Raw genomic sequence first — 27,618 nt, forward strand, 5'->3', positions numbered from 1 at the left:
ATGTTGGCAGCTAATCATATCCTCTTCTTGCAACTGTCACTGTGCATTTACTTGTTAATAAACACTCCTTCTCTAAGGCCAATAATGATATGCTGACAGACTAGTCAGTCCAGCCTCTATGAAAACTGAAAAGCAATGATTTGATGCTGTGGTTACATTTACAATTGGCAGTGAAGCTTCACAGTCTTTTCTCAGTTCCTTCTGCCAAACTCCAATTATCTCATGATTCCATGAAAAGGGGCAAAGGAACATGAAAGAGATCAGCAGTGTAGATCTATGCAGACAGCACACTAAGGTAAAACTTACTAATTCTACTTTTACAATCAATAATATAGCAATAACCTCCTCTGTTTCAGGTTTGCTGCAGTGTGTCCCTGTGTCCCACATTTTTCTGTGTACTTTCAGTGCTGTTCTAATTTACACATACCAAAAGCATCATCCACTGAAGTTTTCATGTTAAATGACTGATTCCCCTGGTACAGGGGTCCTCCTTCAGGAAATGTGGTAAGGTGTTCAGAAAGTTGCAAAAACTTTCATTAAATTACATGAGACTTAAACATGGTGATGGATAGTTCCATATTTTTGTTCAGATTAACAACAACAAAAAAAAAAACAGGTGTTTGTTTTTTTTTTGTGATTATAAGGTTTTTTGGTAAAACACACTCAAAGGTTGGCTTTTGGTAGAGAGTACACAACAAACTAGACACGTGATTAATAATAGAAAATAAAAGAGAAAATGAGTATTCTAGGTTTAAGTGGTGTTTTCAATTATGTTCAGTACCTCTACAACCACGACTGTAACTAATATGTAAACGTCAACAGTCCATAGTCTCTTCCTCCATAGGGCAGTCTTTAATACCAATAAAAGGCATAAAAACAATAAAATTAGTTCAGCTTCTAAAAAATCATTGTCACAGAGCTAAGTGCTAGAAAAGAATGATAATCAGTTTTCACAGATTTTTTAATGCTTAAGAAGGCCTTTTTCTGAGTTCTGTTTCCCCAGCTTTGTACTCATCAGCATAAAAACAGATGAAACACAGCAATTACCTAAAAGCTCCTGGGTTGGTCCTGCCAAGTCCCAGCACAAGGGATTCTGTAATTTCCATGCTCTCAGAGCGCATCATTGGAACTATGTGCTTAAACAAGGAAGAAGGGGATGGAATGCCAATGATCTAAGAAGAAAATCAGAATAAACCTGAATGAAACAGTTATCCAACGTGCAGGTAGTAACATTAAAACATCTGCTACAATACTGGATTCTTATGTACTGATCTGAACTACTCATGATAAAAACAAGGTTTCTGACCTTTGGCGTGGAAAACAAATTTCAGAAATGGTACAAAATGCACATCCTTTCCCTGTAGTGAACAACATGGATGAAGATAATTGAGAAAAAAAAATCTGTAGTTATCTGCCCTGAACTTTTCTGTTTTGTCACTGAACCTAAAAAGCCTCTGGGAAGACTTCATCCCATCTGTTCGGCAACCTACTGAGGCACTACGCTGAGCACACAAGAGAGCTGAAATAGATTGTTACCAGGGCCAAGGACTCTTCAAAAAGAGTTGAGTATGCATCTATGCAAGACCTTTACAGGCAGCTGAGAGGCAACGGCACTACATACCTTTACATCCTCCATGTGAGAGGCATTTCCAAAAGTTTGAAAATCAAAAATAAACAGTGACTTAGAGGTTTGCGTGGCCATCTTTGAATAATATATTTCTGAGGGTCTTCCATGCTTATCTTCAAGACATTCTGATTATAGGAATATTTCCATATTTCATTTTCAGAGAAAAACCTTAATGAGAATTTTGTTAGCTCTCCAATTCATACTTGCATATTCAGTTTAGAGGAGAGCTTACAAAATATTATAAGATCTTCTGTTTCTTTAGGAGGAAAAGTAAGCCTGTTAAAATTTCATTTTGCAGTTTCTCAGATTTAAGGACAGAATCTTGGTAACAACTGGAACAGGCTGCTTCTGCCAAAAATCTGCTGTACAATCTATGAGTTATCTTCACTGCCTTTACTCCATCTTCCACAGGAAGCCAAAGAGGAGATTAAAAAAAAAAAAACAACCACACAAAAGAACACCCAACCATGTCTGCAGATAACATGAAGTAATGCAGACAAAAGTGTGGTTAGGAAAAATATAACAAAGTATAGTGCCTGAACAGAACACTGCCTCAGTTAGTGGAGAAGTGTGAGGCTATTTGCTCAGAATTACAGAGGTCTTCCGACAGGAGAAAAAAAAAAAAAAAAAGAAAAAAAAAAAAGAATGGAAGACAAAATATTTCCTCATTATCACCAGATAAGACTTTGAAACTGGGTTAATGTTTCCATTACATGATTAGATTTTGCCTGAAAAACCACAGGTAGAAATGCCTTTATCGTATGGTTTGGAAGAAACAAACTGAACCTCATCCAAAACAAATGAAAAAAGGCATTTTAAACATATTTTCAGATAAATTACACAGCCTTCGAAGAATCATGATAGTTGTCATAAGCCTCAAGTGGTTCTACTTCAGTAGTAGCTGCAGTATTCACAGCAATCATTAGAAGAACCTACTCTTGAATCGATGCTGTAGCCGCTGTCAGGGGTAGACGCCAGCGTCTCAGGAGGGGAACATCTCACAGAGCCAGTGGAAGTAGAGGAGCTTGAAGAAGACGCTGCACTGCAGCAAAGAATCAGGTAGTTTCTCCAGAGCCCAATGTAGGAGTCACTGCTTGTAGTTGTATTCACTTTCTTTGCATTGATAGGGCTGCTATTTAAAGAAAAAAAAGCCCAATATAGTAAATAATGCCTAGGAGGTTTTGTTTCTCTATTGAATTCATTTTTAAATTGTGTGTCTGTTTCTGTTAACATAGTGTACTCCCAATAAATTATTCAGATCGTACTTGTACATCAATAATGTATGTTTTTATAGTCAAACTTGTAGAACTACAATATTGCCTAAGGCACGAATCGATCTTTACAGCAGATAATATTTTTTTCCAAATAGAACTGATCTACATTTTTTTATATGAATGAATGAAATCCATAGAAAATTTTAGGAGTGCATGCTGCCTCACCGAAACATAACAGCATTAGAATGATGATGAATCTTGAAAGAATACAAGTAAATTACACTCTATTCCTTTAGAAATGAGCTTACTTTATATCCACTTGTGGAGACAGCATCTGGAGTCTGGTATAAGCAAACATCCAAGCATAGCTTACAGCTGTTGGGCAGTGTTTTGGAAGATTTTCCTGCTTCATAAAACTTGAAAGGCTTATAATCCACGGATCTTGGCCTTGAGTCACATGTGCAAATATCCATATATGTGATGGACTGACCACATCAAACTGGTGGCTGATTGGAGAGGAACTCCAGTCAGCCAAAGTCTGTAAATCCACTGAACTGGGACAGTACAGTAAAGTAGTCTGTACACATTAAAAAAGCAAACAAACAAACAAAAAAAACCAATTAATTTCTATGCATATTAAGTAATACTTTTTCACTTGTAGATTTTCATTCTGAAATGTGAGTGTCAAAACTACATTTAGGTATAGTTAAAACACATTATTTAATTCATGCTGTTTTTAGAAAAGTTCCTGAATACGAGCAGTGATAGAAACACGTTGGAAAGGAAATAAATATTAAGTAAACTATTTTAAACAAATGGCATTTGACTCATGATTTGGACAAGAAAGATAAGAATGATATTCTTCCAAAAGATTCCAGACTTTTAAAGTCTTACTACTGAAATACAACTCATTTCCTAAGCCTAATCACAGCAAAGCTTCTCTTCAACCGTTAATAGTTTAAAGATAAATATATAGCAAGGGAATTCAGCTCAATCAGAAACCGTACAATGTTGTTGTCAGCCTCAAATCATTCCTCAATTTTTGTTCTGAGAAATAGCTTTGGAGGCCCTGGATGTTCTTTTGCTGTTTTTTTTCTTTCTTTCCTTTTTTTTTTTTTTTAAGCTGATAAACTGTTGATAAAATTAGCTCGAGTATAATGACACTGCGATTTAAAAGACATACCAAAATGCTTACAGAAATGCATCATCATACACTCAAGCTTAAGATAAAATCTCTCCTACCTGATCAGCACCAGTAAGATGTATGAAACTCTCCAGGATAGAAGCACTTTGTCTGTCCATTACATCTATAGCCAATTCATCATCACTCTAAAAAACAACAACAAAAAAACAAAAAACATAAAAATCACAAAGTCAGGAAAAACAGTATTTTTTCACTAAGCTTTTACATGAATGGATAATCAACTCTTACCTTAGAAATTTCTAGAAGAGTGAACAAGGCCCTTATTTCTCTAAGCACGCTGACTGCTAATCTTCTCGTTGCAGGCCTTGTGCTGCAAAGAATGACCAAAGCAAAGCCTTCCACCACGTGAAATACGTTGGAATAAAGGGTCCTCTCCAGAGGAAGGGTATGGGCAGCCCCACTGGAGACACCACGCTAAGAAATAAGCACAGAAGTTAAACAAATGAAGGAAAAAGTAAACACAATCAAATTATAGTGTCATTATTAGTGATGACAGAGTTAATCATAAGATATTTAGATCTTCTCTACTTGTTGTATTTTAAATTACGAAAATGGCACAGCATCAGCTAGCTTGTATTTTTTTCTCTCTGAATTCAGTCCAAACATCACAAGGAAGTCCTTCTTATTTTACTTCCTCACGCAAGTGATGAAATGAGGGCAAAATTCAACAAGAGTAAATGACTCTCTCTCATAATTAATATTACATAAAATGATTTCTCATAACCCTTGTACCTCTTTTCTATTAGTTAGTGGAAAATGGTGCTGTTTTGCTAGCTCTGCTGTTTAAAAGCGCTATTTAATATTTCCAATTCCACATGTTGAATTTGGTGTAAAGAAAAACGTGGCAATTAATCACTGTTTAGAGAGTACTTAATATTAAATTATATTTTGGGAAAAAAATAAAACAATATGTCTAAATATCTTCAGCACTGTAAGAAAGTAAACAGAATTTTTATTACTTTAATAAAAAAAGCATACTAACAAAACTGCATATAGATTAAATTATGTTTTGATATAAAAGGATTGCATTTAAAATACCTGAGAATCTTGAGCTCTATTATGCATTTGGGCTGCTTGTTTCCACTGATTTATGAGCTGCACTAACATTTTTACTGCATTGTCAAGAAGCGTTGGGTGGATGTCAGTCACTTCACGCACAATAAAATACACAAATCCTGAAAGAACATCTTCTCGCCAATCTGGAAAATCAAGCATTAATGCTTGGAGTGTATTGAAAGCCAAGGCACGGAGTTCTTCATCCATATGAATTGTCAGCCTGTTTAGAAAAAATACCAGTATCATCAACTCTAGAATTGCATATTCTTAACCAGCCTTTATGAACTCAAGTTTGGTGCTGTCTTCTGCCTTTATTGTACAATGCAGAATACCACAGAGATGCATTCTCTTCACTGAATACATCTGCAACTAGCTAAGACAAGATCCTGCTAGAAATATAGCAAAATAAAGTAAGACTTCAAAAAACTGAGTGCAAGAAAACAATTTTCATGAGAGATAATCATGTCTTTTGTGTATGTGTTTATCCGAGTGCAACTGATCTTAGAGGTCAGCGTGGAGGTATCTTGTGATGTGCAGGTTATTGTTTTTCAATGCTTCCTGTCTTCTATGAATAAACAGTGTTACAAAAGCCTTAATTACTCTTGCCCACTTAACTAACATTTACATATTTATAATTCAACACACTCTATGCAAATGAACTTGTAATTCCAAAACTACGAGCTGAACTGTTCTCCTACACCAAGACTATCTTTATATTAAAAAATGAAATATAACAAATAAACAAACAGAAGAAAAATGCATTGCTCCAGGAATAACTGAAGAGTGCCTGCACATTCCTCAACTATCTGTTCTCACTGAATGCTCAGACTTCCTATCTGCAGACACAACTGTTGAAGGCAGGCAAGAATAAGAGCAATCGATCTGTACACAGTGGACTTCAACTTCATAGTGAGTTGACTCACATACTCTATATTGTGTAAGGAGCTTTTAAAAAGGAATATTCACTAACAGTTATTTTATTTCACTTACCTTGCAAGCAATTCAATGAGGTCAGTCCTGCTCATACCATCTGGAATCAGTCTTGGAATAGCAGCAATACAAGTTCTGAATAAATCTATCTTAGGCTTTCTTTCACCTCTACAAAACCAGTTTGTAAACAACAAAACAACAGAAAATCCACATCAGTATATCACAGAGATTTTCAATCTTAGGTCAAAACTTAAGAAGGTACTAGAAAATTTTTAGCATTAATTAATGAAATCAGAATGAATTTAATATTCAAACAAAAAGCCTAAATTTGTAATGTAGCAATGTGAAACATTACAGCACAAGAATAATACAATATAAGTTTGACAGTGGATTTTATACATACGTAATCATGTCTTCAGGTTCTTTATTGGACATCTGCACGCTAGTCATGCACATGGGCCTTCCAACTTCTTTGTCCAAATGCCTAAGTATGCTGTCCAGAGCTTTTCTGACTTGAGGATAGTATATTGACATTCCTGAAAAGGCACACAGATCCAACCACTTCTTTCACTATTGCATATTCTCACTCACTTTTCACATTCTTATTAAAATATATACCACGTTCAGCTAAGGACAAATTTCTTATTGTACAAAACCTGTCATTAAACTAATTTTAAGTGTAAAAAAGAGGCATATCAAGCAAGCAGTAGGAGGTATTGTATGAAAGTAGAAGTTTCCTTCAGGGAAGAACATAAACAAAGAAGTAATTGTTAGTTGCTTTTCTCATTTCTGAGTATTTTAGTTCTAGCTTGAAACTGTCTTTTAGAGACAACTATTTCATCTGCAGATCATGAACCAAACAAAGGGATAAAAAATGTCTCACTCCAATGCAGCTGTATTTTGGAACACTGTAGAGTGGATCAAAGGAACAAAAATTTCCATGCTAATTACCAAAGTAATTCTACTCAGTATTTTGTGTGCTAATCCAGCAGGTTTTAAAAAAGCCACAGATCCAGTCTTGGACACCAGAAGTTCAATATCGTCTAGAGCTTCTCTCTAAAGAATCATGTTAAAACATGCTATAACTAAATTCTCCATAAAAATTAAAATAAACATAGAAATAAAGATACACAAATGTATTATTTGAGAATAACTGAGAACATCTACGTACGTATTGGAATGTAAAATTCCAAAAGACCAGTACATACCTATAACTTTTGCTTCCTCATCTGTCAGTGTTTTATTAAGAAAAATTTTCTTCACACGCAGAGTATTTCCTGAGGGAAGAACAACTCCTGTTGTTGGCATTGGTGGTTCACCATCTTTCTGCTGCAAACTATCTGCTATGACAAGGAAGACTCTGAGGCCTATATTCATCCTCTTCAAAAGCAACAAAGGGAAGAAAAAAGAAGTAGAATAACAAAAGGAATTATAACATTAAAGTAACACAAAACACAAACTGCGTTTTCCCTCTGTAAGCAGACAGCATTAGTAGGACAGGCATGATTTAAATATTACCCATTAGTGTAATGAAAGTATGAACAAAATTTTAGTGTTGAATGCCTTCTCACATCTCTGACTCCAGTCAACAAAACTGGCATGGACAAATCGACTTAATGTTTCAGAGTAAACAGGATTAAAGGAGTTAATATGAATCATAAGAATGATATACACAAGAAACACATTTTTACATCTCATCTATTACACTGGCTTTGTAAGACCTGGGTATGATGTCCCTGAAGAAAAGGCTTTATGGTTATACACAAAAGCACACATACTGGCTTTACAGTTGCAATGAGCTGAAACTGCAGTAGTGTTGCTGGCTTACTCACCAGACATGGGACAGCAATTGTACACAACTATTTATTTCTTTAGCTAGTAATAACTAGTTATTTCTTTAGCTTTATCAGAACATCTTTTTTGATATTCATTAATCTGCTTTCATGTCAGCTCAAAAATAGTTAACTACAGTTCCAAAAACTTCACCCCAACATCCTGTTCTCACTGCATGCAAGTAGTAAGTTTGTTTTACCTCTGGATTAATTGTGAAGGTTTTGGGTGATTTTCCAACACTAAGAAGATCAAATATTATTTCTTTCATTGCAAAATCCAAGCGTTCCTATAAAGGAAAAAAGGTTTATACAAAAATTCTTGTTTATCTTTCTATGCATAGCTTAATTTCTTCCTTATAGGCAGTAGGTATCATGCCTTAGAAGTTCAAAAATATAAAAACGATATTTTAAAAGTTTTAAAATATTTATTTTTCTTACATACTCTTATGAATTAATAACACTCTTAAAAAAGTAATACAGTTCAACACTCCTAATGCAATGTATTAAAAATGTCAAAATACACTACATTGGCATTAATATACTGGTGAAGTCCATGTGAGTTAGAAAATTATCAATTAAGGTTGCATTTGCAATCTCAGATTACAATTCAGGTTCTCTTTGAATGGTCATATACTGTTGGACTTCAGTTTCAATCTGTGCAAGAGATGCCAAATGAAAAAAAAATATCAAATTGGCATAGCAGATGCATTTTTCTGTTTTCTTTTCTTTTTTTTTTAACACATACAGCTCAGTTCTTGAACAAGCTCAGCAATGTAATATACGTGCTAGAAAGAAAAATGGAACAAATGAGCCTGATACATGAGTCAGTTGAACAGTCCTTCCAAAAGCATATTTCATTCCTGCTTCAGTTAGGCAGCTCTTATTATTGATGACAGTTGAGTTAGTTAAATAAAGCCTTCACAGTAGGTTACTAATTACATCTACTTCATTCTGAGAATGCCTGATTTCAGACCCTGGGATCTCATTAGTAGAAGTGTCAAATGGAAAATTCTGCTTGTACCTACTTTAGTGAAAATCTATACCAAAGAATAGAAACTTCAGCATTTACTCTCTGCTGAACTTCAGTTCTCCATCTGTTCAACACAGTATAAAAAAAAAATACACTGAACTCTTAAAAAGCATTCTGAAACTAGGGTGAGGGGGCAATAGAAGAGTTCACCATGAAACTGTATTCAGATACAAAGGCAAAAGAATAAAGTAAATAAAGCACAGGCTTTTACAGTTAGGCTGCTTTATAGGTTCAAATATCTGATAATTAAAAATAATTTAAACTTAGTGTTAAAATGAAGAACCCTAGAAATAAAATTGAGAGCATAAAGGATTTTGTATCCTGTTTTATCTCTGTACAAACAGAAGTAGGTCATTTTGGAAACTGAAGCACAGACAAGCTATCTGTAAGATGGAAAAAGAAGTCTAATTTATAAGGTTAAAGATGAATGAGTATTGTATCCTGTGGGATCACCCCCTGCATTTTGATATTAAGATAACAGAAGCATCTAAAACAATACAAATTGTAATGCAGCAGGAACTACACACTAACATACACGTTGCAACTTTTTTTTTTCCAGTCTACAGAGGTCAGACTCCCTGCTAAATACAAATGGACTTGAATGTTCAGATACGCTGTCCCTTATGAATATATTATAATGGAATACTGTAAGTATATCACTGTACTTCATTTATCTTCACACGTATACAGACACATCCGTTACAGAACAATACAAATGCAAATACTAACCATCATAACATCTACAAATCATAGTTACTGAACTTCAAAGAAAAATAATTTTGCCACTTGAAGAAACGAATCGGTCATTCTATCATTATTTGGGGAAATTTTATTCAATACATTAAACTCTACAAATATTTCAAAAAACAGCCCATAATTTATATTTCTTACAAATAATGCTCATAATATTGTATCTCTACCTAGATACATTCTTACCTGAGCAATGAACTGAATAATCTTCACAAATATATTCAGAGGTGTGTCTCGTGGGACCACACTACGTGATCCTTTCGGAAAAAGTGCTGATACGATGCTCATGAGACGACTACAAGAATTGAGAAACAAATGTAAGAAGTCAAAAAATTGTTCTAAGAATAATTTTTTGTAATTGCCTATTTGTTGAGATTCAAATCAGAAGGATGTAGGATTGACTATTGCATAACACAGAAGGCAGTACCTTCCATTTAAAATATAGCCCTCTGTTGTTGAGGGGATTATAACGAGTTAGTTTATATGCAGACCAAAATCCTGCTTTTGAGCTACTCAGTCAGGAGGAGGAGCAAATGCTGAATGACTATTCCAAATTCTCACTGTGCTAATTTGCAAAAACACATCTTTTCATTCTTTTCATTTCCAGCCTATACTTAGTGATGGGCACTTCAGATCCCATTTGTTATGGTATCAGTAGAGCCTGCTAACTAAATTTCCTGTTTTTTATCTCTCTATCCACTTATGTCATCACACACATATAAAAAGGAGAGTGAGGACTCTCTTCATTCTCCTCTTCAAACTAACCAAGTTCCTCTGGTTTTCTCTATTAAGATGAAGTTTCTGTTTCTCTACTTATCCAACAAGCCAATCCCCTAGGTGACTTTGGAATCTTTTTTAACATCACAAAGGAAAAAAAGGAACTTAGAATCCCTTGTGCAAAGAACTTACCTTTGAGTTACAGTGTTGCTTTCACATTTTATTCTAATAACATAAACCCACAACAACCTATACAAAGATTCCAGTGCAACTCGGGACATTTTAGGATCTTTATTCTGTAAAATAGAAGAGAAATACAGTTACTGTTGCCTGCAAGACATTCAGGAAATCATACTATTACTCTTCTGACTTTTGAGAATATTTTCAACTATTTTTAAGAAAGAAAGCTGACATGTTTAATACTGACTGTAAGTTTTACTGTGTATATTTAAAATCAAGCATGCATTGTACATTCCCGATACTATTTAAATACTTAACAAGTCATTTCAGTGTGCTTTATATGCCTTTCACTCTGAAAGCAGAACATTAACTAACAGCCCTCAGGATGAACACCAAGAGCATATTGCCTCAAAGAACTTTTCTTAGAAAGTAACTGATATCCACTTTATAGCAAACTAACTTGTAATTTTATCTAAAACATGGGAGTAGCTGCTTAGGATCAGGCACAAAGTCCATCTAAGCGCAGTATTCAGCTTATGAGAGCAGACAGTAGCAGTTGCAGAAGAAAAAGATTGCAGGGCAAGCATTAATAAATTATGCATGGTATGAAATTCACTTTCATCCTAAAGCTTCTTCAAGGAGCTTAACTTTGCTCCTTCTAGCTCTTTCACTGTTCAGAACACTGAGTGACAATAACGTTTGTCACATCAACTCCAGTAACCTCTTTTTTTAGCTAAGGATGCTCACTGTATTTATAATCTTGAAGCATTCAGTGGGTCTCTTGGAATTCACCATTAGTATTACAAACTGGAAATAAATTACTCCCAGGTGGAACTTTTTAGGCACTGTCTCAGCTTAAAAAAACATATATGTTCTTTCCCATCTGGTCTTGTGGTGTTGTCTTGTTTCAAGACACAATGTTTCTGCCTGATGGCTTGAACACAATAAATTTCACTTTTTGTGGCCTCAATCACAAACCAATGGTCCAGTGTAGCACTTCCAGGACAAGTGGAGTGTAAATTCAGACTGTGATAGCTTTGATTTCAATCAACTTAAACTGTGCCCCTTCTCCCCCCCCACCAAAAAAAATAACAATTACATAATTATTTATCATAGCTTATCTACAGGCCAACATTTCTTTATGTTCCAAGTAAGATTATGAATTAATCTTCCCATGGTTTAACAAATACTACCCATAATGCAGCATTTAGAACTTTTCTTAGTAGTAGTAACCCACTTGAGTAATGTTCTGGTTTCCTTATATCTGATAAAGGGGAAAATAATTTACAGTTCAGAAGAAAACCAAAATTTTTAAAAAAAGAAGAAAAAAAAAAAAAAAAAAAGAACAAGTTTAGGTAGCAGACATTTATGTAATTTGGTTTACAACACTCCATAGCTGAGAAGGTTTATCATTCTGACTGGTTATGATGAAGCTTGCAACTTTGTCAGAAAAGCAAAATGTGTGAACAGGCATTCACTTTTTTAAAAGTGTAAAAATATTAAAAATACAGCAGTACTTCTGGACTTAAGCACTGAAAAGCTTCATTACCTCTTACTACAACTAGAAAAAAAACAAGTATTTTACAAGAAAATGGCTTCTCTTTTTTTTTTTTTTTGGTCTAATTACGGCACGGTTGTATATCTGCAGTTAGTACGCCAGTATTTCCTTTCCTCTATGAGATTTCTGCATCTAGAATGCAGTAAACAAGTCTATGCAGCCTCACAACCTGACTACATTTCAGCATTTTTAGCTGATGTCTGACAGATTTTAAAGCATTCTCTTTTGTGGGTTGTTTGTTTTTTCCCAAGCACAGTTCTGTTCCAAATCCTAGAATTTTTCACCCGGATAAATGATATCAGACAACTATGGAACAAACTTTAAAGAACTGTATCTCAGTTATAAAACAAAAAAATAAGAGCAAATCTACAATGGTCTAACATGACACATTAAGACAAGTCAATGAAACATATCTCAATGAAGGCAAGAAACAAAACAGCATTTTTTCCATGTTAGTCAAATGTAGTCACTTACTGAAGAAAGTACTTTTTAATACTGATGTTAAACTTTTCTTCTGTTCTGAACTAAAACATTTCCTACTTTTTAAAACCTGCAAAACCAACAGTGTAAAAGTCTTTCAAGTTAGTGCACTGCAAGTTGTTACAGTAAATCAGTTTCACATTTTTTACTGTGAAAATGCTTTCAAGTTTGCTCACATGCAAGACATTTTTTGGAACAAATTAACAGAAAAAAAACCCATACATCTGAATATGTAGTTTAATTCCAGTGGAAACATGCATTGTTGGTCAGGGAAACCAGCTGTGATACTGATATGCAACCTCTCACTCACATTCTCACCCCCTAGGACAAACTGATATCAGTTTTCTGTCTTTCTCCTTTGCTCCCTATCATGAAAAAAAGACCTTTAAAACATTCCGTGTCCTGTGGCTTCTTAACAATGCCAAGAGCATTTTTTACAGAGAAAGGAAAGTACAAAATACAATGATTAACATAAAAAAGTACAAAATACATTATTTACACGAGACAAAGCAACATTTCACTGAGTTATAACAACATATTAACTCACCTGCAGGGTTTCTATTTGTTTTCTGATACTGTTGTTAGATGGCATCTAAATAAAGCAATGTGAGACAGCAAAACATAACAAACATGAGAATGGGAGGCACATGCATGTTAGATGAAAAAAAGCACAAAAACAACAGATAGCTGTACACCAAGGACTCTATTCAGTAGAAATAGTTTTTTCTGTAGTGGCAAAAAAATGTTCCTGTACATTCCTTCCTCTCCCTGTAAGATGTAGAACCAATTTTCTGACAAATCTGCTAAAATTATTTTGTCTAAATACTAGTCAGAAAAGCAGGCAAAATGATTTTCCAATACAGACTGATGTTACTGACTGGTGAAATTCAACACATTTAGCTCTCCTGAGCTCAAAGCTGCAATGGCAACCCAGCTAACATGTGGATTAAGGTGAGAGCAGTATATGTCAAGGCACTCTATTTGGTAGCCGCTAGGTCTGAACCAATCCCTTACTACTCACTTATCTGCTATTTGCATTGGTCCAGACCCAGAGCTATTTAAGCCTTCCTCATAGCAGTTAGCAACTTAGCAGTAGGAAAGAAAAAGAACTAACACCTTAGGCTGCCTAAGTTGGGACGTTTTCTCCTCAGGCTAAGGCCACTCTAAGGATAACTAACAAGGCATGTACTGAAACCAAGTGCAAACAGTTTACAAAGACAATAAATCTTGCTAGATCAGGATTCAGAGCACCTTCAGGGATGTTATCAAGGACAGTGTAGCTGCCAAATGAAGTAACTGCACTGAAATACCACAGGGTATGAACACAGTGCACCAGTTACTACAGAGAGACTGTCAAGGTGTGAGATTTCACCCCACCAAAACAGGAGATGGCTTAATTTTCCGCCAGTGAAGTGTGGCCACAGGACATTCCTTGCCAGGCAAAAGAATGTACTTGGCAGTCATCATGGAATGGACTGAGCACCATGAGTGCACAGCCTGTGTCACCTCTTCAGTCCATGCTCATCGTATAGCATTCCTGTGACAAGGCCTTGGTGTTATGACTGCTGCAATTCTTAACTTCTCCATGTGACAGGGCTAAGATTGAACTTCTTAGCACTCCAAACTATTTCCCAATAACTGTCAGCATTACTTCGTTAAATAACATCAAAGATGCTAGACATGATGGGTTTAGAATCCTAATTGCATTTTACATACTTAACTGCAAATAAATAACTTTGGTGACTAGGAAATGAGGAAATAAAACGGGGAAAGGGAAATCTAAAAGACTAAGCTGCTGTGAAAATCAGATTTGTAAATTAATGAGATTACTTATGACAGATTGCATGCATTTAATTAGCTTCAGAAACAAAGGAACACATTCATTCACGAGACATAGGAGGACAGTAAGGGTGTAATTTTTAGGATTAACCTCAGAAAAGTTTCTGCATAAGCTAGGCACCTCCTCCCCCCCTGGCCCCACAAAAAAAACCCTGTAGTATTTGATAGGCCAAATTTAAGCAACCCCAAAAGCATCCTAAATAACTCACTGATGGCAAAGCATCAGGACACTGCCAATTCTAAGTTGCAGAAATTCATACATAAAATTTCTGCTGAATAGAGCCTTACAATAAATGTGTTAAGCTGTTAGTAGTTAACAAAACTAAAAAAATATATAAAATGCATGCTACCAGTTGAATTCACTGGCTTTTATAGTTTTAATACATCCATTATCAGCAATGGACATTATGCCAGAAAAGTGCAATTCCTAGATTGTAAGAATTTTTTAAAAAGCTTTAAAACAAAACCAAAAGAAGCCTCTGTAAGCAAAATAAACAACATAAAAAAATCTAGGCAAATATTGCAAGAGAATGTTAGGTGAAAAATATACAAAAACCCAACAAGCAACAGAAAAGTGTGGAAGATGTCATGAAAACAAAATGATCCTTAACAATCCAAGCAGCTAACCCTGTTTCCATTACACTTCATGCTGGTTTATATATTTTAGCTTTGGAATCACCACTCATACCTAACCAGAATGAATACTGTAAAGGTCAATCAAAGAATTTATTAAAATTATCAAAATCAATGCTTAGGCAAAATCATGAACTATGTTAATCAAAATTATGGAAAGAATATGTACAACAATTAATATTGTAAGTAACTCATGAAAAGAAATCCCTACTTTTTAAGCATCAAAATCTCCACATTTTGTCAATCAACTTTTGTTTACAATGCTAAGAACTGAAGCCACAAGGTTAAAAGGACACTGTAATTCTGATATGGAAAATATATATCACAAGCTGTAGACATTATTTATTTTCAGGACCAGAGATTCATTTTCTGTCCCTTCAGTAAATGAACATAAATTATTTTCTCAAATGTAATCTTCAAATTACACTTTGTACTTTATCTCAAATTATACTTTGTACTTTATCTAGTAGATGACAGCATTTATTAGCAGAAACTTCTGTAGATTTTGCTCAACAAAACTGAAGGCCCCCATAAGGGAGATGTCCATTACCAGAATTAAATAACATCATAAAAGGTTTAGTATTAATGAAGACTAAAGACTTTTTTTTTTTTTAAATGACAGTGTCCTTTTAAATAGCTAAGTACTTGTATTTATTTGGCAGTCGGTGTCTGAGAACATACTGGAACAAATGCTACTGATTTGCAACAGTTTCTGAATTGAAAAGGACTCTTACCTTTAGATGTGACAAACAGTTCTGCAGGAAAACGTGCCAGTTATTTAAAAAAAACTGTTTCTGACTGACACACAACAGGCAGGTGATCAATGGATACAAAGCCTATGAGCAGGGGGGAAAAAGAATCGATCAAATTGCTCTTAGCAGACCTCCCAAGTCTTGTACATCGAGAATGAGATAGAGCTGGTTCCCGCCTCAGGCTCTCACAGCAGCTAGGACTGGTCACCAGGTCAGCGTTCTGCTGTAGCCTTTGCCCTGTACTAGGACATGTCTGCTAGCCAGGAGTGAGTGTTGTAAGCTGAGTGCTGCAGAGCTCACAGTATAGCACCAGGGGACCACAGTGGAGCTCATCTACCAAGGCCTGATCTCAAGCAAAGGCTGCTGGCAGATCTCGCCCTTACAACATTCGCTTTCCCTGCAATCTTATGAGTCATTTCCCAGGGTCTTCTGTGGTGGGAGAGGGAGCTGCCTTTGAAGAAAAAACAAAACCTATCAGCTCAGAAAAAACTGAGGCAGACTCGAGGTTGTCAGAGATTTTACTGCTCCTCAAGCTGTACTTTGATTAATCAAGAAAAACTGGCTTGATAATGGCTGTGAATATGCAAACTAGGATGACCTAGCTTTGCTTTTTTAACATAAAGATTTGCTTAAAATGTAGTCATGGGGAAAGAAATCTGTAGAGATTTCTATCAGAAAGAGGTAATAAGATACTTTGGAAAAAGAAGAATAGATTACACGTGGAGGGGAAAAAAACAAGCAGAACAAGACTACTTAATAGGCTGTTATTTTGCTGGTAAGTCTTGCCTGCCACTTCCATGTTTTAATTACACATGATAGTCCTTGTATGTAAGTTCTTATCAGAAGAGTTATAGGGTTAAATAACACTGTGCTAAAATGAACTAAACCAAGAACAAGTATCAATTTAGAAACAATCTCACAAATGAGATAACAGCACCACAGCTTGCACAAAGAAACAGATAAATATCAAAGCAAATGCAATATATGTAGCATTAATTGGATTGTACTTGAACTGAAGAGTTGAGATTGAAATTAATACAGCTTTTAACATAAGATAATGTATTAGCTTAAAAGCCTATGATGAACAAAATGCAGAAGTTGAAATATTTCTTTAAAATACCAGCGAATGCTTCTTTCTTGAACTCAAGTCAAAGGTAGTCTGATAAAGCATCTCCACAAAATTTTTCAAACATGGCACATTCACTTCATTTTTAACAGCCTATTAAAAAAAATACACACATAAATTGATTTAAAATTTTATAAAGAAGGTATTTAAAACATGCATTAGAATGTTCATAGAATTTAAGAACATTCAAAAGTTAAATCTCACATTGGCTAAACATTTGATAACAGTCTGAAATATAAACAGAAGCATAATGAACCATCACCATAGCTACATAAGTTACAAAACAACCAACCAACTGCAAAACATTATTTTAAAAACACGGTTTGTTTTCCATACTTACAGAAAAGAACGTAAAATAGTTAGCCACCATATAATAAATAAAACTACACTGAAACCCTTTAAAAGTACGATTTAATGTATTTCAAAAATTACAACCATTACTTTTTCATTGTTCCCCTTTTTCAGTGCTCCCCTTTCCTTTCATATCCCCTAATTATGAAAAACTGGAAACTTGAAAGAAATGACACACAGATTACTAGGCAATCAACAACACAAGTGGTTTTTGTACAGTTTGCACAACTAATGAAGGAGATGAACACACCTCTACACTTTTATTACACAATCCATTCTTGCATTCAAAACAGCCTTTTCCCCACTCTCCTCATCTCTTATATTTCTCTCCGGATGCCTCTTATAATCAATTTAAGTGTAAATAATTTTGATGTACTACTCTATTCTTTGGATTTGGGTTTTTTTTTTCATATTTATTGAATTCTGGCCTGTTTTGTGGCTTTTTTGTTTGATTTTTTTTTTTTAGTTTGTTTTTGTATGTTTTGCTTTGTTTTGCTTTTCTGGAAGAAATTATCTATAAAAGTAAGTTTGGTAATTGCATGTTCTTTACAACACTGCAGAAGCAAACATATTTATTTTCATTTTGTAGTTTTTGACAGAGAACCAGAAAAGTGAAAGTGATTTCGCCATTTCTCCAGTTTTCCCAACATAAGCTTTTTTATATATACACACAAATTTTTATTTATTTAGTTAGTTAGTTTAGTTTTTTATTAAGAAATAAGAGTTATTAAAAGATATATCATGTCCAAATTGCTAAGAACAATCTCAATACATTCATGGTGCGGAGACATAAAAAAACCAAAATACTGTATACTGCAAGGTGTAAAAAAGGAATTTTTACATTTTAAATGACTTTTGTCATTCGTCCAAAGTATTTCTCTTTTGCTATTCTTAAGATCTAAGTTGTTCGGTATTTCCCCTAGTGACACTTCATAAATTGGAGCCAGTTGTTGCCAACACCTCACGGCTGCTTTCAGATATAACCTTGAGCTGATAGATCAACTTTAACTTCCCCTGTGCCAAATATTCACCCATCCATTATACCTGGAGGGTCCACATCCGGTTGTATTTTTTTAAAATGCCTAAATGACTCAGCAGGAGAACAACACTAACAAGGTCATAATGCTGAAATCCAACAGCTTACTCACTAGTGATTTTCTGTACCCAAGATAACAGCAAATCCAGATTCAGTTCTTCCCCCTACTTGAAAAGATCCGAATTTGCATCTCACGTAGAGAATGACTAACCCTCTCAACTCTACTTCCACCTGGAATGGGGTTCTCAGCTTCTGTTTAAGAAGTGCCATTTATACGAAATGATTAAAGATTCATTGAGTCAGAAAGAAAGATCAAGACAGCCTCACCAACTGCTGAAAGCACTGACTCAGCCACTATTTGTAGGAAGAGATCCACAGCTCATCACAGACACACGCACCGCACAGCTGATGTGCTTGCCTCTGTGACTACCACAGACTAGTTCCAATCCTAATGCTGCCTTTGTCCAATCAATAAACGTGGGGTTTTTACTATTTAAATTACAATTTTGTGAACTAAAAGTCATATTTACCTAAATGCTAAGTACTTTCTTTATTCACTACTCACTTCACCTGTCATGCAACTATGCAATTCAAAATGCATCTACCTCTCATCAAGTTAGGTCATTCTTCTCTAGAAAAGAGAAGAAATATGCCCAGGTAAGACTAAAACTTTAGTCAATTAACAGTTGCTATCAACACCACATCTCTGTGGTCATGCCTTAAAATGAAATATCACCTCCATTTTAATTTATATTTTTTTTAAAGTTCCAAAGTTAAGAAATCTAGAGAAGATGAACATATCCTTGCAGGTCAAGACAAGACAGATACACTTGAAAGAGAAAGTAGAGGTCAAAGATATTCTTCAATGCTACATTTTTTCTTCTTCCATAGGAGCTCACACTCTCCCTACCTGACTGTAAAAATGTTATATATATCAGTTTATTCTAGAAAGCACTTAGAGATTTCAGCTAATAAAGGAATTCAGCGAGATCTCCAAATAAACAGAACATTAAATACATGAAATTTCCATCTTTCAGAACAAGCATAACATCGCAGTGTTGTGATATAAGAGTCAAGAAAATAAGAGCGTTAAAAAGTCCTGAAAATATATGGGAAAACCATCTAATCTGCAAACTGTACCAACAAACTTCCCTTCAAAAGTTTACACAGGTGCTCATTAGTAACTTACTTAGCAGCATTTTTAAATATCTGAAAATGCAACATAATGAAGGTTATTGGAAGCAAATGTAAAAAAGGAGAATGGCGGGAGGAAAAAAATAATACTTACAGCAGCCACAGGAATAAGAATTTCCACAAACAAGCCAGCAAGTGCATGTTTTATGTCTTTATCTTTTACTTCCAGGAAGTACTGGGCACATTCCTTTGTGATGAAGAATTAAAAAAAGGTTTTGAAAAAAGAAGAAAGACTTAGAAATATCGTACCATAAATATTACTCACAGTAACACACCAACTACAAATTTTGAAAACAGTTGGTGTTGCTTTCTGTAACAATAACAACTTTACGAAAGATTGGAAACTTTAAATGCCTTTTGGTCAGGAACTAATGAAAACTTGAAAGTTTTTTTTCTTTTTTTTTTTCTTCTATTCAGAATAAAAAAAGATGCACATTTTTCTTCTACTTGCCAAAAATAAATGCTTACCTTACACTGAAATCACTATGAACTAACATTTTACATTTTTATGTACTCGTTTGAATTTCCAAGGTGACTTTGACACAAGGATGCAAAAACAATTTTACAGAGGAGTAAATATCCATACATCTGTATGCATGCTGCACTGTACAAAACTTGAAAGAAACTGAACTATCCAGTCAGTTGTAGATTTCTCAGGACTAATGTCAAGGTCAGTGGCTGTTAAACAGCTAAACAATTGTTCGATCCACAGTCAATAGAAGCAAACAAAGATTCAAATTCTCTCTGAGAATGAAGTGTTTTCCAAACAGAAGTGCTTCTTGGTATCTCAGCCTTTTAAAAAAAGATATCTCAAGAAACTTCTTTTTCAAACTACTTTCATAAAGAAATAAAAATAGTAGATTGCTACCTATCTCTATTTAGTCTCAAACAATTTCATGTATTACAGGTTAGCCACATTACTGTGACAACTCAGAATGGGTTCTCATTATGGTAGTTAATCATAAACCATAGAGAAACAAATGATTCATGCATCTGAGAACTCTGAAACTAACAGAAAAGGATGAAGGATGACACAACTGAGGTAACTGACTGCAGTAAGTACTGTTGCACTTTCATGATCTAAACAATCAAAATAATGCTTAGATCAGTTTGCTGTGATATTCGATTACCTGCATGAACTGAAATGATGCTTCAAAATCCTCCACAGGATACATCTTTACTCTAAAAAACTTCATTCCCATAATCAAACTGATGATGCTTTGCACTACATGAGGACTCTGTTCTTTCTGCCGCAGTTCTTTTAATTCAGTGACAAACTTCTTCCTAACAGCTTGAAACCTGAACAAGGGATATAAATTGCATTTATTTGCATTTTCTTTTACACGAAGTCCTTAACTCGGAACTGATGTCTTTATTCTGTAACTGATATCAGCATCTACAGTAAATTAAAGACAAACAAGATGAACCCTGATACTTAAAAGCTAGGCATTTCAAGAGTGATTACCACATTGGAATACACTTGTTAACAGAACAACTACTGCCAGCCTCTTTTCTCTGCATCTTCAAGTTGATTCATTGTTGTACTAAAGTAAAGATTATGCCATTTGTCCAATCTATTGTGCTGGAACATGAGGAACACACATCAGCCTAAATTATTTGTAATCGAGACCACTAACAAATGCTGCTATATTAAATACTTTTCAACTCTACTATCATTTTCCCCAAGAGTCAGAGATTGAACTTACTTTGATTGAGCAAGAACCCCTGTCACTTCTGCATATAAGTCTGCAATAATATGCACATTCCCAGTGTTGGTTCCTGAATACCTAAAAGAAAGAAAGAAAGAAAAAGATGGCATTCCATATCCTGTAACATAACCATAAAAACAATGAAATTCATAAATAAAAAGCATAGGTGACATTTGGGCACAAATTGGACAAGTTTCATCTGAACACGAGAAAGAACTTCTCTACATTCAAAGTGACAGCACTGGAACAGTTTGCACAGAGAAGTTGTGGAGTCTCTTTCTCTGGAGATATTTAAAACCTACACGGACACTACCCTGTGCAACCTGCCATAAGGAATCTGCTTTAGCAGCAGGTTGGAGTAGATGACATTCAGAGGTCTCTTCCAAACCCTATGATTCTTTGACTCTGTGTAAAATAGTGTTGTTTCATTGATCAGATGCACTCTATACAGGAAGTTAGTAGATACTATTGTTATCTAACCTCGATCCTCTTGTCTGGCTCTTGTTGGCTATGTAAATCATTCTGTGCAAAATTAACTCTATTATTATTACATCTAACAAAGCTGTGCTCTTTCAAGATACATGTTCAGTTTTAAATTATCAATCATTGCTTGTTTACAATATTATCACCAATGTGTTACATGTGAAGCAATCAAATGAGAACAACTACCACAGTGAAGCACAGGCTGAATATATATACAAAACGTTTATGCAGATGAATGCAGACGAAACTCACCCTTCCTTATGTTTAAAGTGCTTAAAAGCCAAGTTTAGAACTTCATGTACTAAGGGATCTGGCACTGGATGAACAGGTATCTGAAACAAAAGTGTTATGTATAGGTAAGTAACTGTGCACATATGTGTATGATGTATGAAGTGCATAAATAGGACTGCGAGGTGCCCTGCAGAAATATTTCCTACTCTCATCAGAGCACAAATCCTCTGCTGGCATATGAGACCAACCTCATGCCACAAGATATGAACATTTACACAACCTAAGATCTTAAAATTAAAGCAATATTGGTGGCCACATAAGACTTGGTGCGAATGCAAATAGACAAAACAATAAGTCTTCCTAACATAAAGTAAAAATTAGGTGACAAAATCATGCATTGTTTAAAAGGTCCTTCTTAAAAACAAAACAAAACAAAAAATCAGTGGTTCTCTAACACCACTACCTTCCTCAGTTTCAAAAAGGAAACAGCTGACTGAAAAACGTAAGTGTATTTTTAAAATACAGAAAAGATTACTCTCTTGGCTACAAGAAATGAAGCATTTATTGTTTGAGAATTTCATACTCTTCTGTGTAAATAAAGCTATTTATTCAAGAATTTGTGGTTACTGGAACAGGCTGTTTACATGGATATACAATACAATGAGTAATACGCAGTCATTTAAGTAAGATTTTTGCTCCTACACAGGTCGTGCCCTAACCCTCTCTCCAGCTGCTCTTACTTATTACAGAAGAGGCTGGATTATAACCCTTGCATACTATATATCCAGTTTCCAAGAATTAAACAATGACAAGGCTTCCAGGAAGATAGGCAGGATTAAATGTGAATGTAAATATGTTTATTGACAGAAAGCTATCCTTTCGACACTTTGACTGCCTAAATACAAAATACATTACAGGCTGAACATACTTCCTTCAGATAACCCGCAAGACTACAGTAAATGAAGGATTCTCTGTGAGATAGCTTGGTTCAGTGGCCCACTGAAGTACTTTCCCAGAGAAAAATATCCTTACCAGGGCTCTTAAGAAAGAAAATTTGGGCATGGTGGGTGGAAAGCAGGCAGTACCTCTAACTGAGACTTGTGAATGCATTTTAATGCAGAGAGAACCCTGACCCTTAGCTTGCAGAGGTGATTTGGGATGAGAACTTCTACAGAATTTAAAGATCAAACAAAATAATACAAAATACAAAATAAGGAGCATCTAGACCACTAGACACATAGATGGCTGTTTCCTGGGTTTCTACAGATGACTAGGAAAGGGATTTAGACAAATAATTTCTCTAACAGAAGAAATACAGCCAAAACACTGAGATAATTCCACACTGAGAAGTTCAAAATATAGAGAATTCCCACTAAAACGAAAGTAATCATCAAAACTACATCAGAATTTCTGTTCAGAACTTTCTTTCCTGCTTCAAAAGACTGAAGAATAAGCACTGAATTAGTTGACTCCAAACAAAACACTTATCTGGATTACATGTGTAAAAGGTGCACCATGAACAACAAGAGTCACTATGAAAGATGTAGCTCAGGCTCTTTTCAGACCAAAAATTTGGCACCTCTCCTGAAATCTGGACCCATTAGCAACACACATACTACTCTACAGAAAAAACTGAAACCAGTTCAGAATGCAGCAAATGCTCACCCAATCTATTCCATTTCCCTTTTATTTCCAGCACTGATAGAAAAACTGAAGCAGATAGGGAACATGAACAATTTATTTATATACTTCCTGTAAAACACTAACACATAATAGTTCAGTCATTTTAATACTGTTGTTTAACTGTGTTGCTGTGTTTGCAGCATAGGAATTTCCCTTTAGGTGACTGGTTAGTTTCTCAGCAAAGGATTGACAGCTCTGAATTGTGTTTCACTATTCCCATTTTTCCCTGTGCCACAAACATGCCATACACAACCACACAAGCACAATTTTCCTACAAATTATCTGCAAACTAAGCCATATCCTTTTTTTTTACTTAATACAGAAAGCCAAGTAATTTTCACATACCTACACACAAAAGACACAAAATATATGAGCAAACTTCCTGCTTCAACTACTTTCAAATATTTTTTTTCTCTCAAATATGTAAGAGAAAAGGCTGTTACTTGAAGCCAAACTCTGCAATCTTATGCATATACCAATGCTAATTTTATATTAACAAAACTTGTGCATGTGCTACATTAGCAAAAGGCAAAATAAAGTTACTTATCCTTTCCAATTTAAAAAAATGTGATATTTTAATCTTACTATTCAATTTCACACTGTATTTCAGAAGTGTCTAAGCACACAAAAGGTGCTGAATGTGAATAAAATGTTATTGTTACAACTTTACTTTTTATACTGCATTAGCAGTTTTGGTTTAGCGGATCCAAGAAATGAACTGAGATAAGGCAGGGCATGATTACAACCTTACATCTGCTGATCATACATATGCTCCAGTTTTCTACATAAAATTTTAGAGGAGGTGACTAAAACTGAGATGAAAAAAAAAAAAATGATTAAAAGAAATACGTCAGAAAGCTTACCTGTTTTAGAACCTCTATTAAAACTAAACAAAAAATGAAATCTACAGCTAAGTCCCTCCTTTCAAGTAGATAGTCTCTTTCACGTTGCTGGTCATCCCTAAAATAAAATTAAATAAATAAAATCAAGAACATACATATCATACACAACTAATCACAAATATCACAGAGGAGTGCACATATCTTCTGTGCAATTACAGTGCCACACAAGTACAAGTGCTTAGAAATACTTTACAGTTTGATGCAGCACTAAGATCTCGAGCCCTCTTGAAAGGACCTGCCAACAACCAAAAAAAAAAAACCCCAAAGGGAACAAACTAGCTTGAAGTAATCAGGGTCCAAACTTCTTCTTTCTATCACCCACAAAATTATTAAGTCATTTTATGGATATCAATCACACAGTTAAATGCAACAACTCTAAACATCTTCCTCCTCTGCAGATTTAGTCAGTGATAGATCAAAATACAAAATGTTCGTCAAAAAATAAACAGACAAACAAAAAAACACCAAACACAAAGCACAATTACATTTTCTTATAAGACCCACAAAAATTAAGCAGACTTTTGCAAGGAAAACTCTTACCCCTTTGATTTTGTGCTAGATCGAGGTCTGTACTCATAGGATTCATCTTCTGTTCCATTTTGACGCCTGTACCAGTCAAACAAGGTGCGTAACAAGGAGGGGAGACAGTGCTCTGCTACTGAGCTCATAGAGCTTATCAACTGAAAAAAATAAGAAAAATTACTGTTTACCACAACAAAGCACTCAGACTTAAGTATATACCTGTTCTATTTAAATAGATCTATAATCATTTTTTCAGACATGTGTTTAACATTGTTTTATAAAGGGTGTAAGGATACACAAGGATATAGCAAAATTTCACAAAGCAGCAATATCACATACAATTTCATCTTGGAGAATAAATAGTAAACATGACACAAAGTTAAGTAACATGGCAAATATTAGCAGGCAAATTACTCTGAAGCGCATGGGGATCACAAAACTCCAAATTTATACAGAATGCCCAGGTGAAACCACTGAGAAAACAACGGATATTTTCAGAAGTCCCTGAATCCTACCATATGCATTTCTGAAGAATCATAGAACCATAGAATGGCCTGGGTTGAAAAGGACCTCAAAAGATCATCTACTGGGTTGAAAAGGACCTCCAAGAGCATCTACTACAGCAGCATTACCAACCACTAAGCCAGGCTGCCCAGAGCCACATCCAGCCTTGTCTTGCTTACCTTTAAATTATGACAGATAAAAGATAACCTTTCTAAAATGAACAAGTATGTAATCGCGAAAAACATGCTTTTGTTTTGTTATAATGGAAACAAGAATAATAAAAATGAACTTAATTTTAATATTCTAACTCCGTGTTTAATACACTTGTCTGCCTAGATCTCAAGCTATATTTATTTTCAGCCTAACTCCCCTTTCAGGAAAGCAAACATAATGAAACAGTGTCAGTAAAAGGCATTACAGAAAGAAGACCTTAAAATGATATGAAATTTGAATTATCTGCACTTCCTTTAACTTAAACTAACCAAACTTTTCTGTGCCCAAGCGTGGAGGGGAGAAGAATGACTGCAGAACTGACAGGCGAGCCAGTCAGTTGCTAGAACTGTGGCTGGGAAAGGAAAGTAAACACATTGTTCCCAAATGCCACACACTGATTACTTCTTGCAACTTTCAAATGAGAGATTTTGATAGAAGCCATCCTCTTACTACAACTTACGGATTTCTCACTGTTCAATACTCCAGAAACCTAAGATAATGTCAGTATATCAGAGTTTCTTTGCCCTCATTTCAGGCATCCCGTTTTATCAGTTTTGGTAAAGGGATGGGGAGAAGTTAACCACAGGGAAACCTCACATCAAGCTTTCAACTATCAGAAAACCTTACTCCACTAGTTATCCATGTGACAGGAATTAAGCAGAATTCCTGACTCTCTGAAAAAAAAAATTATCACAGAGAACAGAAAATTTTTGTCAGAAAAATAACAACAGCATTCTATTGACAACAAACATAATGAAAGAACGAAAAAGAATTCACACATATACATGAAACCAAAATTTGCTATTATTAGTACTACATTTTTAGAAAGATTATTTCTATATCACATAATTTCAGAAGTTGTATGCCATATTTTTTCTAGTTTTCTGCACTCAGCTTACTTGCAAAATCTATGTGTAGCTTAACATGCAAATACTAACAATTAATAAAAATATCCTGAGAAAAACTTCTAGGGAGAAAATTGTAAAGAAAAAAAAAAAAAAATTCTGCTGATTTATAGATTTCCACAGATGATCCCAAATAAATAATTCAAATAATTTTGCTCTTGGTCAGTTTTAAAATAAAAATACTGTAGCTATCAAAAAACTTAAGCTACATCCTCCCTAAACCATTTTCCTTGCTTGTGAGTAAACCTTCACTTTGAAGATAAAAGCCTCAGAACATGTTAGATTAGAATTTATCAGAAGCCTACATAAGATTTAATGGGGAAGGGATCTCGGAAAAAAAAACTTATACATCAAATGTCATTTGCCAGTATCTGTTTTTCTTTTGGAGGGAAGGAAAAGAAAGAGGTGCATGGATGGCTCTTAACCGAACAGCAGTCAGATCCACAGACTTAGGTGCAACACCTATATCGAAGGAAGAATGGAAGCTTAAAAAACTGCAGTAACAGAAGATACAAACAGAATATTGCAATTCATACAGTAAGAGGCTACTAAAAAACAGTTAAGAAAAGCAACATGTAATTAATGGGGCACTATCTATGGAGCTGCTCGTCCATAGCAAGGAAGAGGTTACAATACAAAAACATGCCTGAATTATGAAAGAAGCACAGACAATAAACACAAATAAATTCAGCAGTTATTCCAGGTGCAGATCAGTTAACCAAGTGAAACATAATAGCTTTACAGTGAGATAATACACTCAGGAAAGAATGAAGTTACGCCCTGTATCTACCTTCCACTATAGAATCAGAAAGCATCAAGTAACTGAAATCAGCATTATTTGCTTGTAAAAGCCAAACCCCCAAACACTGAAGCACAAAGTAATTTAGGCATATGCTACACAAAGCTAGGAATACACAGTCTTTTTGTCCAAACATGTTCAACATGTTACCTTCAGTA

The 27,618-nt window shown here is 34.9% G+C and overlaps 1 protein-coding gene across 6 annotated transcripts in view; it reads right to left on the bottom strand.

Annotated features, from left to right (window-relative positions):
• Positions 1–27,618, bottom strand: part of FRYL (FRY like transcription coactivator) — a 152,719-nt gene that overhangs the window by 54,150 nt on the left and 70,951 nt on the right. For 5 of the 6 annotated variants that reach the window (XR_006167780.1, XM_042812591.1, XM_042812592.1 and 2 more), the window contains 21 exons: positions 25,058–25,197; positions 24,479–24,575; positions 21,954–22,033; positions 21,216–21,296; positions 20,640–20,808; positions 19,604–19,696; positions 16,923–17,021; positions 15,785–15,886; positions 13,126–13,170; positions 10,553–10,656; positions 9,830–9,938; positions 8,064–8,150; positions 7,240–7,411; positions 6,435–6,567; positions 6,092–6,199; positions 5,084–5,321; positions 4,274–4,459; positions 4,084–4,170; positions 3,150–3,418; positions 2,564–2,759; positions 1,048–1,172 (listed from right to left, as the gene is read on the bottom strand). Coding sequence is in view for 5 of the 6 variants with exons in the window: in XM_042812591.1 (XP_042668525.1) it covers positions 1,048–1,172; positions 2,564–2,759; positions 3,150–3,418; positions 4,084–4,170; positions 4,274–4,459; positions 5,084–5,321; positions 6,092–6,199; positions 6,435–6,567; positions 7,240–7,411; positions 8,064–8,150; positions 9,830–9,938; positions 10,553–10,656; positions 13,126–13,170; positions 15,785–15,886; positions 16,923–17,021; positions 19,604–19,696; positions 20,640–20,808; positions 21,216–21,296; positions 21,954–22,033; positions 24,479–24,575; positions 25,058–25,197 (2,720 nt within the window). In the remaining variant the exon portion in view is untranslated. The remainder of the gene's footprint in view (positions 1–1,047; positions 1,173–2,563; positions 2,760–3,149; positions 3,419–4,083; positions 4,171–4,273; positions 4,460–5,083; positions 5,322–6,091; positions 6,200–6,434; positions 6,568–7,239; positions 7,412–8,063; positions 8,151–9,829; positions 9,939–10,552; positions 10,657–13,125; positions 13,171–15,784; positions 15,887–16,922; positions 17,022–19,603; positions 19,697–20,639; positions 20,809–21,215; positions 21,297–21,953; positions 22,034–24,478; positions 24,576–25,057; positions 25,198–27,618) is intronic. The other variant, XM_042812590.1, reaches the window with a different exon arrangement.

Source organism: Centrocercus urophasianus, unplaced genomic scaffold (genome assembly GCF_019232065.1).
Source record: "Centrocercus urophasianus isolate 14NV4802_14NV808 unplaced genomic scaffold, USGS_Curo_1.0 seq_13, whole genome shotgun sequence".
In the NCBI taxonomy this organism is placed as follows: domain Eukaryota; kingdom Metazoa; phylum Chordata; class Aves; order Galliformes; family Phasianidae; genus Centrocercus; species Centrocercus urophasianus.